This window comes from Fusarium falciforme, chromosome 4, assembly GCF_026873545.1.
Source record: "Fusarium falciforme chromosome 4, complete sequence".
NCBI classification, from domain to species: Eukaryota; Fungi; Ascomycota; class Sordariomycetes; order Hypocreales; family Nectriaceae; genus Fusarium; species Fusarium falciforme.
In genome coordinates, this window is record NC_070547.1 from 4133918 (window position 1) to 4146259 (window position 12342).

At 53.2% G+C, this 12342-nt stretch overlaps 5 protein-coding genes across 5 annotated transcripts; 2 read left to right on the top strand and 3 right to left on the bottom strand.

The window, feature by feature from the left end:
• Positions 1-685: 685 nt before the first annotated feature.
• On the bottom strand, positions 686-2140 carry NCS54_00598200 (MPAB-Lcp-cat domain-containing protein; the record flags this gene model as incomplete). The annotated part of the gene is made up of 5 exons (XM_053151459.1): positions 686-1094; positions 1151-1627; positions 1675-1704; positions 1756-1832; positions 1883-2140. 5 exons carry the CDS (start codon positions 2138-2140, stop codon positions 686-688), a joined length of 1251 nt encoding a protein of 416 aa, XP_053007434.1.
• A 935-nt stretch (positions 2141-3075) lies between these two features.
• Positions 3076-5429, top strand: NCS54_00598300 (Actin-related protein 8; the record flags this gene model as incomplete). Its single annotated transcript, XM_053151460.1, has 3 exons — positions 3076-3115; positions 3183-3261; positions 3314-5429. 3 exons carry the CDS (start codon positions 3076-3078, stop codon positions 5427-5429), a joined length of 2235 nt encoding a protein of 744 aa, XP_053007435.1.
• A 668-nt stretch (positions 5430-6097) lies between these two features.
• Positions 6098-7904, top strand: NCS54_00598400 (Hypothetical protein; the record flags this gene model as incomplete). Its single annotated transcript, XM_053151461.1, has 3 exons — positions 6098-6480; positions 6533-7019; positions 7065-7904. The coding sequence occupies 3 exons, from the start codon at positions 6098-6100 to the stop codon at positions 7902-7904; spliced, it is 1710 nt and encodes a 569-aa protein (XP_053007436.1).
• Positions 7905-8236: 332 nt separating this feature from the next.
• Positions 8237-8872, bottom strand: NCS54_00598500 (Hypothetical protein; the record flags this gene model as incomplete). Its single annotated transcript, XM_053151462.1, has 1 exon — positions 8237-8872. The coding sequence occupies one exon, from the start codon at positions 8870-8872 to the stop codon at positions 8237-8239; it is 636 nt and encodes a 211-aa protein (XP_053007437.1).
• Positions 8873-10079: 1207 nt separating this feature from the next.
• On the bottom strand, positions 10080-11794 carry NCS54_00598600 (HABP4-PAI-RBP1 domain-containing protein; the record flags this gene model as incomplete). Its single annotated transcript, XM_053151463.1, has 6 exons — positions 10080-10653; positions 10707-10770; positions 10833-10937; positions 10996-11151; positions 11272-11290; positions 11777-11794. 6 exons carry the CDS (start codon positions 11792-11794, stop codon positions 10080-10082), a joined length of 936 nt encoding a protein of 311 aa, XP_053007438.1.
• Between the last annotated feature and the right edge of the window lie 548 nt (positions 11795-12342).

Here is a 12342-nt window from a genome sequence, read left to right on the forward strand (position 1 = left end):
CTTGATGGTATCGTAGGCTTCAGGTTCGGGTGTCTGATGGGCTGCTACGTGGGGAGCCGTCTCTTCTTTCGTATCGCAGTTGATTGTTCTCTTGAGGTAAGATTTGGTAAACCGCCTTTGCTTTTCCTCTGGGTGATTATTCGTAATTACTCTCAACTCACGAGATGATGTAGTCGTGTCGAAGTTGAAGCGAGACTGTGGCAATGGAATCAATGACTGCCAGCTACGTCAGGTGATTGATCGGCCTCGCAGGTGCCTGGCGCACGCAAACATTACATGCAGCGGGGAAGGGGAGCTGCCGATCAGATTCCGGCAGCTCCAGAGCTCCAAAGCCATTGCCCGATGCGGAGGGTAAGAATTGCAGACCTGGCGGCAAGCTCTTTGTCAGTGGATGATGAATGGCTTATGACGTAGCTGGTCGCATTGTAGACGCCTCCGGCGATGAGCTACCCTGAACCGCCGGTTTTCAACGGAGGGTTTCACACCAGAGACACACCAGACATTGGGAACAGGTTGTCTCCAAGATAGGACTAGGGAAAACAACTAAGTGAGGTAGAAGGTTTCATTTGATGGAGTTGTGTGAGTTCTCGGGTTCTATTTTATGGTTGCCAGCGCCATTGTTGGTTCTGTGCCTGGATCTTGGCATCTGATTGACTACCTAGCTTGGTAGGCAGTGTGTAGATCCTCAAGCCTTTGCAGCAGCACTGAACGGACAGCCCAACGAGATCCTCTTCTTCACCTCCTGCTCCATCACCTTGCCCTCCTCCACTCCCTTGCCAACAAACCTCTCTGGGCCCAAGTCCTCGGGGAGAAACCCTTCAGGCTTGATATCTGCACCACCATCGCCAGGGAGCAGCCCACCAGCCAACCGGGTGAAGAGTGCTTCCGGGTTCCAGCGGGACCAGAATGTCGAGGCCACGTACCAAGGCTCTTTCATGTAATGGTAGGCGCTGATACGTCCTGTTTGCTCGTCTGGCTGGGAGATGTAGAGGCAGGGCGTAAACCGAGGGAGGCAAAGATACCGAACTGTAAGCTTTCTGGCGAGCAAGAGACTATAAGTCAAGACTGTGATGCCCAAACCAGGCTCTGGGAAGCTATCAGGCTGTTAGCATTTGTGGACTTGCTAACTGGTTTGTCAGGGAAACCTTACCCAAATGCCCGCCTCAGTCTGGGTCCCATGAGGACGCAAGCTGCCGGGTAGCCGAGGGGACGAGCAACCTTTGCATGAGATTGCAGCAACATATTCATCAAGAGATGGCCCAACTCATTAATCTCCTTCGAGGGGCGCAGATGCTCGTCCTCATAGATTTCTCCCCATCGAGAAACATCCTCAAAGAACTCCAGGCCGTCCACCCACGTGTCCTTCTTGAGTACGGTCTTGTAGTCAATCTCCATCATGTCGGCGACATACTTCCACATGGTGCCCAAAGCTGCGATCTCCATATCGGTGAGTTCGCGCCATTCATAAAGTCTGAGGAACCGAACTGGCTCGGCCATGGATGCGTAAAGAACGTAGAGCAGGTCTTCTTGGAGAATCTTGCCTGCTTTGATGTATGGGGCGTGCAGGTAGTTCATCCGTGCCACTGCTTTGTGAAGCCCAGGCGAGGCCGGGGAGTAAGATGCGAAACTGTAGGAATTAGTGCCGAAGCCAAGAGTAGCGAGAGAGAGTATTACCAGCAGTATACGACCTCGGTGTCCGCATATCTGATGGAGTTAGCCAGGACTCGATAAGCTCAGTGACGGATTTCACTGTACCTCTTCGGGGCTTTCTCCCAAATATTCAGATCACTGACAGCATAAAGCAGCTTCGCAACTGGCTGAACGGCATATGTCTACTCAGGGTCAACAGTGCACAGCTACCTCGGCATTGACTTGAGCATACCTCAAACAGAGCTAACCTAACCGAAAGGTCATAGAAGAGTGGAAATTCGAAATTCGCAATATTCCTCACAATCTGATGGGCTTCTTCGTTTGTCATTCGACCCAGAGATTTGCGGTCATGGAAGCCAAGTCGAGATTGGAGGGCGTTGATCCGTCGAAATCGAAAAATCGAGCAGAGGGCAGCATAACCAAGGAACGCCCCGACAAGGACTGGACCAGACCAAGAGGATGGCTGTACACTGAGAAAAGCAGTCGGCATATTGCTGGATAATACTGAAAAATTGGAGAGGTGCTCCACGATCGAAACTTGTGCGTCCATAGTGGCGCTCACGATTACACTCGAGCAAGTAGCTAGTCGTTGTCGGAGATGGATAAAAGAGCAGACTCAAGGGAGGACAATGGCGGTTGAAGCGATATATGAGAGACCAATGGCTTTTCCTTATGTCATCTCTGGCGTTTGACACAAGTCAAAGTCAAAGAAATCTCACCTCCGAGGCGTATGATCTTTATGTGCCACAGGGCCAGCCTCCCTGACGCCCTAGCACAGCGAACAGGGATAGAGGTCATCAGGGAAGACTTACGCCAGCTAGCCCTCGACCAATGAACGACACGTAGATGACGAGCACTCGGAGGTAACTGCATCCTAGACGATGCAACTTGGTCTACAGCCCCGGTACTTGGTGGAGAATCACGGTGGAAATCAGAATCTTACCAACGGGCCAGATATGCAGGCTGATCTTGATGAATGAGGCCTTGGGGGCGGCCCAATCTGAGACGGAAGATTCCGGTTAATGAGACGCTATTGAGGGTCTCATGAGCCTCCTACACGGCCGCCTGACAGCCACGTCAAGAGCTAGGACTTTAGCTGGCCATTTTGCAAGCCCGCCATGAGGTTCTAGATGTCCCGGCAGTGCAAGCTCCACAACGGGAAAGAGGTCCGGCGCGGAGGGGATCTGAAGGCGGGGGCGTATCAAGGGGTCAAATGTCGGTCGGATCATTGAGAATCCGAAGGAAACGCGCTAAGCCTCATTTACACAAGTTGTCTGTCCGCGATCACGGCCATCGTTGGATGCGCTCCTGGAGTTTTCAAGAGCTCAAAGCAGCTTCAACTTCAGCCTTCTTCAACTCCAAGCACATGTGAGATCGCCTTGGCATAGTTGTCGCCACAACTTCTGCAAAGGTTTCATCGCCATCATGGTCGGCAAAGTCAGCGAGAGGGTCCTCCTGCGGGAAGGTATGGTTTGTTGCTTGCCTGGGCAATCCGGCTGCGCTCAAGACACCTTGCTGACGAGCTTTTCTAGGATTGGAGAGGACTGACAATGGCATGAAATTGACAACATGGCCTGATGTCACCCCCATCAATCAAAAGAACTATTACACGTACATCAATCCCTTTTCAAGGCGCGTCAAATCGATACTAATACTCAGCTAGCGATTACATGAAGCGCGATGATCAAGTTCTCGCCCTCCGTCTCCAGAGCGATGCGACACGCGACCGACTAGTCCAGAGTGCCCGAGACCGCGACCGCGCCCTATCCAAGACCGCTAATGGCGAGCTGCCTCTCCCCGTCGCAGACTTGGCTGAGGAGGATGGTGCCACAACGCCCTCCACCGGCATGGACCCCTCGAGGGTCATTGTGATTCACCCCGGCAGCCAAAACCTCCGGATAGGCTTTGCCAGCGACGCGCTCCCCAGGACGATCCCCATGACCTTGGCGACCAAGTTCCCCCAGACCGAGTCCGAGATGTACGAAGCCCTTCCGCGACGGCAATTCGAGGCCAAGACCACAGACCAGCAGTACGGCGAGGAGTGGGCCAAGAAGTACCAAAAGATGTGCAATGATCTGAAGATCGACATGCGAGCCAATAAGCGCAAGGTTCTCCCCAATTCCAAGGAGCTTGTGCAGACCTTTAACCGTCGCACGGAACCCGAGCTCATCCAGAAGCATAATGACCCCCTTGAAATCGAATGGACCGATATCGACACTTTGGAGGACCCCGAGTCACTGGCGTCATGTTTCATCGGAAACCAGGCCCAGCGCGTGCCTGACGACTCGAATCCCAAGTTCAAGCTGTGGTGGCCGATCCAGCATGGTACATGGAACGAGGATGGATACACAAGCCAGGAACATCTCTACGACGATTTCGAGACTCTACTCGACAAGGCTTTGAGACAAGAGCTCGGACTCAAGACTAACAGCGAGTGGCAACAGTATAGTTGCGTATTTGTCATTCCCGACCTCTATGACAAGCGATACGTCGAGCAGGTGCTGCGATCCTGCATGACCTGGTTCGAGTTTAGTAGGATATGCTTCGTCCAGGAGAGTATGGCTGCGACCTTTGGTGCTGGATACACACAGGCTTGTGTGGTCGATGTGGGAGCCCAGAAGACATCGGTAACGTGTGTGGAAGATGGTCTTTGCATCGAGGACTCAAGAATCAACCTGAAGTACGGCGGATACGACATCACCGACACATTCGTCAAGATGATGCTCTACGACAACTTCCCTTACCAGGACATGAATCTGCGGCGGCGATATGACTTCCTCCTTGCCGAGGAGCTCAAGATCAAGCACTGCACCATGTCCCAGGCCGACATCTCTGTTCAACTCTTCCAGTTCCACGTTCGGGCGCCCAACCAGCCAACCCGGAAATACCAGTTCAAGACCTACGATGAAGTCATCCTTGCCCCAATGGGTGTATACGATCCTGTCATCTTTGACAACAGCACGAAGCTGAGAGGCCGACGGAAATTGGTGGACCGGTCATACAACGCTTACGATGTCGATATCCCCGATGACCCCTCGTCGGCCGCCCAGCTAGCGATCCTGGCGCTTGTCCAGCCATCGATCACCTCAAACGCCAATGGCTTCACCCAGTCACAACTTGATGTGTCGACCCCTAGCAAGGAGAAGGCGCAGTTCAACTTCCTCGGCAAGGATGGTGTCGGAAGCGGAACCCCTATGGGTTCACACGCCGGCTCACCTGCGCCCGAGGGAGCCAGCACACCTGTCCCCCCTGCTTTTGTCTTTTCTGGCAAGGACAAGGAGGGTGCGAATGGAGGCAGCCCGGCTCCTAACGGCACCCGGGCTGCGGGAACGCCTATCCCTGGACAGAACGCTCAACCACCGGCGGGCATGTTTGTCGATGCCGCCGCTCGAACCGCCAAGTCCATGGCTGCGGAACGGGATGCTGTGCTACCTGTGGCGCCTCTCGATATTGCCATTCTTACGAGTATCCAGAACGCTGCCAAGGGTGACGAAAAGAAGCTACGAGACCTGCTGGGAAGTATCATGGTCATTGGAGGTGGCGCCAAGATCCCTCACTTCACGGTTGTTCTGGAGGAGAAGATCAAGGCTCGACGACCAGACCTTTATGATAGAATCCTGGTGAGTCGAAGCGCAAGAGACATGGATGAGCAAGTGGTTACTTGGAAGGGTGCTAGTGTTTTTGCGAAGCTGTCAACCAACGATTCGTGGATCACACCATTTGAGTTTGAGCGTCTCGGCGCAAGGACTCTTCACCACAAGGTGCTTTGGGCATGGTAGATAAGCGGCGACAGAGGGCAAGCAGTGGGGTAGTTCATGCATGGGTTTTCTTGGAGTTGGGACAAGGATACGGAGTCTGGATCAATTTGCATCAGTTAATGATCATCATTAAGGGTTGATGTAGCGGTAGAGAAGAAAGTAGTAGATGTATTGTCTATTGCTCTCTGTAGTATTCTTAGGTCAAGCCATGATTCTAGACCAATCGACGAGATCATGGTGTAACTATTTTTACCGACAGCCTGTCACCTCGAATTCATGGGCGCCAAACGACGTAACCACAATCTTAAACCAACAACAGCAACATGTCAGCCATTTGCGACAAACAATCATCCGTCTTTTACATGATGATCCTCTCAACTGCGATATCGGGCAGGGTGCAAGGAGGTGTTGAGCTTATGTAATGGCCCCGTCATCCCCCCCATCCCCGACATCCGATCCGAGCTTCATAGCTCCATCCCAGCTCCTTCCATCTAATCTTATCATCCTGACTATTGAGGTGGAACATCAAATACGTCAACACTCATCCATCTACGCGGTTTCCATTGCTTCGGCCTCGCGATGTGATACTGCTTCTCTTTCCCCTCTTTTGATATTCTTTCATTCACTACTCTTGACATAAAAAAGAAATCTCCGAGGCTCCGAGTATCCGCGATCGCATCTGCCCCACCATGCCATCCCTCCTTCGATATCTCCCGTTTGCGCCCTCGACGACGCCTCTCCAGGCGCTGACGTACCTCCTCGGCATCTCGCTCTTCTCCATCTCGTTTCTCGTCTTCTTGAACAGCTCCGTCTCGTTTGTCATCACCGACTTGATTGGGCAGAAGGAGGGCGTGGGCGATGTGGTCGGAACGCTTGGTTTCGCCGACGAGCTCGTCGCGCTCGTCGCTTGCCCAGGATGGGGCCTCGTGTCGGATCGCCTGGGTGTGAGATGGGTCGCCGTTATAGGATATGCCATCATTGGCATGTCCCTTGCACTGTTTGTCCAGGCGCGCGCCGTGTATCCGCAGCTGTTGCTTGCGCGCGTCCTGTTCGCGGTTGGCGCTTCGGCAGCGTGAGTTTGAGACATCTCCTGACAGCCATTGGCGAGATGCTGACCTTTGTAGGGCTACTATGGTGACTGCGATTCTACCCTCCCTGACAGATGATAGCACTAGTGACGAAGACGAGGCCAATGCAAGGTTCAAGGCGCTTCGGACAGCTCGCAACAGCGTTGCTTTCTCTGTTGAATCTGAGGCGACGATTACACAGGATCGATATACACACTCCGTCTCCGAGAGCGGCTCAACAGACTCGAACGACAAGGCTGGAAGACCATCGAAGCTGGCAGGGTTCGTGGGACTCTTCACTGGATGCGGTGCCCTGGTGGCACTGGTCCTGTTCCTCCCTCTGCCCGTGCGGTTCGGTGCGATTGACGACGTGACACCGGCCGATGCAGTTTCTTATAGTTTCTATGTTGTTTCCGTGGTCGCCTTTGCCGTAGCCATCTTTGTCGCTATTGGTTTGCGTAATATCAAGGGCGAGGAAGGCAAGGGTTGGAGTGTGCTTCTCGGACTGAAGAAGGACCATGACTCTGACAGTCATGAACGACGAGTGAGTCTGCCGACCCCTTTCGAATTCACTTGCTAATGTTGCTAGAAACTGGTGCCCTATCTCCATCTTATGAAGGACTCGGTCTTTCTCGGATTTACCGACTCCAGGATCGCTCTTGGATATCTGGGCGGTTTCGTAGCCAGGGCTTCAAGTGTTGCAATCTCCCTTTTCATTCCTCTTTTTGTAAACACCTTCTTCATCAACAACGGATTCTGCAAGGGTGATCCCCACGACTCATCCCCTGAGCTCAAGGAGGAATGCAGAGCCGCGTATGTCCTCTCTTCCATCCTAACGGGCGTGGCACAGCTCATGGGTCTCATCTGCGCCCCTATCTTTGGATACGTTGCTAGTCGGACTGGCCGTATCAACTCCCCCATCGTCATCTCGACTATCTGTGGTATCGTCGGCTACATTATCCTCCCTCAACTATCTAGCCCGGAGATTAAGAACGTCGACGGCCGAGGCGGGAGCCCTGCCATCTTCCTCGTGGTCTCTCTCCTTGGCATCAGCCAGATCGGCGCCATCGTCTGTAGTCTCGGCTCTCTCGGCCGCGGTGTTCTCGCTGTCGAACTACCCAGGACCGCACGTCATGAATCTCTACTGCAGCCGGACGAGCATGAGTCGACCGACGACGAGAGCGAGCCGCTCATGACTATCTCGACGGATCAGGAGGCGGCTTCGCGTATCCGCCTTAAGGGCTCTATCGCAGGCGTCTACTCGCTGTGCGGTGGCGTTGCTATCTTGCTGCTCACAAAGCTGGGTGGACTCTTGTTTGACCGACTATCTAACGGTGCCCCCTTTTACATGATGGCCATCTTCAACGCTGTGCTTCTGGCGGCGACACTGGGGATGGATGCATCCCGCACGTTTGCGCGGCGTTTTTAAAGTTCTATTTGCTTCTTGATCTGATTTATAGTCTATGAGGAATGAAAAGCGTCTTTACCTCTCTCCTACTCATCTTGTTACATTGGGGCTATATCACGGGTCGCATATCATTTGGGGTTCACATTGAAAGATTTGTAGATGGAGCAAATGTTTGTTTTTATTTATACTGCCTACTACTGACTCACCGTTGAAACTATCTGAGCTTACTCTGCTTGTGTCTTGGTGGTTCGCATCGCTCAGGGGGTGCTCACCTACTGACTCTTACCTTTTGTAAGACTCGCGCCGCCTAGGGGTAACTCGGCAACTGGGGCGTACTCACTCGCCTTGACTCTTTACTTTGTCATCAGTCGCTTTCCGTCAGTTACCGTCCAGACACGGTTGTCCCTGTCCACGACCCTGTGAGGCTTCCCCACGGGCGCGGGCTCCTTGTACTGGATCGGGTTTTCGTCGCGGGACCAGTCTGGGTTGGACTTCCTCTCTTCTTTGCCCCCTTCCAAAAACAGTTCTGGTTGTTTCGCGTACCACTCCCTCTTTGCCCTTCTACCCGCGGGGAGCTTGCTCCAGATGCGCTCCTTAATAACAGTGATCTTATCCCCAAGACGGGAGATGGGGGCGAGGAGGCCGCTGTTAAGATGGCGGTGGAGGGAGGGAGAGGTACTACAGAGGTCGTTTCCGCCCATGGTGACAGAAGTGCGTGTGGTGTGTCCTAGTTTCTTGTTTGCGTTGTGCTTGTAGGTCAGTTTCTCGGGTTTCAGTTGTTTCTGAGTTGAGTGTTGAGAGAGAAAAAGAATGGGAGAAGATTGTGGGAACCCGCTGAAGAACGATATAGTTTTTGAGACTTGACGTTCTGATGATCTTGAGAAAGAATTCGAAGAGTGACTAGAAGCGTTAAAGGCTACTAGACATTCACATAGGAACTGAACGTTCCAGGAGAGAGACGGAGAGGATAGGAGAAAAGGCCTGAACATACTGAACAGAGCGATTTTCTCTCGGTGAATTCATTGTTGTGTATAGAAACTTGATGGGTATATCGAGGAGTTATTTGAAGCAACAGAAGCTAGTAGACATTCACTACGGAACTGAACATATAGGGGAGAGCAGTGCGAGAAAGGTGAAGAAGGCCTAAACAAGGCGGTTTCTCGCCATAAGTTCATTTATAAGTGTTATTTATGGAAATTTGGCAAGGAGCTTGAAGAGCTATTTGAAGCGTCAGGGGCCACAGGGCATGCACCGTTGACAGATTCAACTGAACAGAGAAAAGAGATAACTGGGTGGAGAGGGCCTGAACATACTGGACAAGGGATTTTTCTTTGAGAATTCACTTAGACTTGATGTTTGTAGGATATCCATTATATATTTTACTGTTCAGGGGCTAGCTCGACCGAGTTCTAACGGTCTGGCCAGAGGAAGGAAGTATATATAAAATCTCAATTACAGGACGATGTATCTCTAGTTTGTTTGCATCAAGAGACTCGGACTCGTAATGGGGCATCCACCAAACACTCTTCTTTTATGCGGCGTTGAAAGCAATACATGCCGGTCGAGTCAAGGCATGCTCAACACCACAAAAAGGGGTTTGGGCTCAGGGATCAGAGGCAGCCCGTAAACTTCCAGAACCAAAGGGAATTTCCACGCACAAGCAACTATAATATTCTCGATGATAGTGTTACCCACTAGCATCAGCTAGAATTAAATTGGTCAATTCACTGGGCATGTTTGAGGTGAATGTCGAATGGGTTCAGCAACACAAAGATCATGACATGTCAAAAGGGGCCAACAAGACATCACGCATTGATGGCACTCTGGGATATCTGATTTCACTTTATTTCACTCAAAGTCTCCCCGGAACCACACTACCGTGAAGCGCATTTCAACTGAATTTTGTACGGAAAACCTTTGAGAAGACCTAGAGGGAGAAAACTTCTGGATGCCAGCCGAGCTGGTGGCAAGGTATCGGGCCCCAGCGGGACAAGCCAGCGAGGCACGACATCCGGCCACTGAACCAATGGTCAACTTTTTCAACCTTTCAAACAACGAATATCATCACCCTCTCGGTTTGTCCACGGTGAGACAGAAAAGAGGAGGGGTGGACATGACGTTGACCCAATGTGCGTATTTGACATGCAAGGGGGTTTATGAGAGCAGAGCTGGCTCTCTTATGCGAGTGCGGGCAATCTAGTTGCCGCCGAGGCTGGGGAAAGCCGACTGGTCGCTGGTGTTGATGGGAGCGTTACCCTCACGGCCACCGCGACCACCGCGGAAGTTGCCTCCACGGCCACGGTCAGAGCCACCACGCTCACCACCACGGCCTCCACGACCGCCACGGCCGCCGCGGCCACCTCGGGTGCGCTCAGGCTCGACGAAGCGGGGGTCGAAGTCGATGGTCTGCTTGACCTTGCGCTCGCGCTGGCGCTGGGCCTTGCCGCCGGTGCCGGCAAAGTACTCCTCCTCCTCGTTCTCGAGGGGCTTGGCGTTGGCCCACTTCTTGTCGAGCTTGCTGCCCTCGTTGGCAGAGCGGACATTGAGGCCAGCGTCGAGAGCGGCCTTCTTCTCAGCCTGCTGGGCAAGGTAGTCGGTGTAAGAGACCTGCTTCTCGGCCTCCTCGGCAGCGGCGTCCTCAGCGGCGGCATCCTCGGCGAGAGCATCCTTCTGCTCGGTCTGGGCAATGGCATCGCCGGCCTGCTCGTCCTTAAGCTCAGCAGTACCCTCGGTGGCACCCCAAGACTGGGCAGCCTGCTTGTCGGAGCCACTATACGCTGTTAGCATCTCAGGCCAATAAGCCAAGATTTGAAGGTAGCATACCCATGGGCACCAGATCGGGTGGGGTGTCGGTCATCGCGGTCGCGGGAGTGTCTAGCGCCACGGCCTGCAGAAAGTATGTGAGCTTGTTTTCATGTGAATTGGCAGATGAGCCTCTGCATTACTCACCACCACGGACACGGGCACCAGCACCGCCTCGGGGGCCAGATCGGGGGGTCTCCTCAGTGGATCGGCCGTGGTTTCTATCGCTGCCAGCACCACGATCCCGGAAGGCTGTAGTTCGAATGTCAGTACAATGATAATCCGGGCAAAAGGACCAGGTGTAACTGACCACCCTCGTTACCGCCAGGACCTCGGCGGTTGCCTCCAGCACCACCGGCTCTCACGGGAGCCTGGGGTTCGACATTGCGCTTAGTAGTGCGAGGGTTGATCTTGTCGACAGTCTTGACAGGGACGACGGGCTTCTCCTCGCCATCGCTGTCGTTGCCTGGATAGGAGCCGCTAGGTCAGCACGAGTAATTGGGAGATGGGCGTTGGGCAGCGTCGGAACGAGTCGACCGAGCGACGTTGGGATTTGACACGGGAGGAGGGGAGTTTCAAATCGTACCGAGGTAGGCAAAAGGGTTCTGAGAATCAGGTTAGCATGCTTGAAGATTTAACCGACAATTGATGAGGCCACAGGCGATGTGATTGTCTTGGAAACGGTGGGAGGGGCAGTCGGCGTCGCGTTAGGTTAGGGCAAACAACCTGACGGGCGATGACGAAGGACGGGAATGAGGGGCTGTATTTTGGGTCGACGGCGAGGGCACACGGCGGAGGGCGCTCGACGGCAGGAAGATGAGGCAGAAGATGTCGAGAAGAGGATGAGTAGACGCTCGTAGAGCAGCGTTGATGAGAAGCCGTACAGCCTGAAGCAAATGCGAGCTTGCTGAGGGCATCCAAAGCCACCGTCAGGCAGAGAAGCCGTGGGCGCCCATTCCCCTCTCTTACCCACACACAGAGGGCGCAGAAAAAAGCAGGGCAGGTGCAGGAGGACAATGAAAGCGCAGAGCATCACACCAAGAGAACAATAGCAGGAACAGGTTCGAAAGACAACGAAAAGGAATACACACCTTTGTGACAACCGACATCTTTGTCGTCGCCTGGGCTTATCGCCTTCCGTCCGGGGCGTAAATCAGAATCTTGAGGGCGACGAGGAAGTTGGTTTACGGTCGCATGACCTTGTAAGAGGGAGGAGCTGTTGCCGGAGAGGGAGGGGCGGGAAAGATTTGTCTGGTGTTGATTTTTTGGTGGTGGAACTAAACTGGTGGTGATGGGGACAAAGCCCGCGCGCGGTTCAAAGAAAATCCCGGCCCTCTTTTTTTTTCCGAATAATTTTTTATTTTTATTTTTTTATTTTCTCACCCACTTTGTTACCCTCCCTTCTTGTTTCTCGTCTTCCTCCTCCTCCTCTATTCCAAGCAAATCACTGGCTGCTTTGCTTCCTTGGGCTGCCCAGAGTGGGACACTGGAGTGAAACTCTGACGCACGCTAGAGAGACCTGCCTCGCTTAACAAATTGTTGCAATATTTTTGTGGAGGTTTTGGCAGCTTCTGTTAGGGCATGGACGACGGGACCTACGCATGCGGAACAAGCTGCCCTGTGCTCCCGCCACTTTCCAGCCCAAATCCCCCGCAAT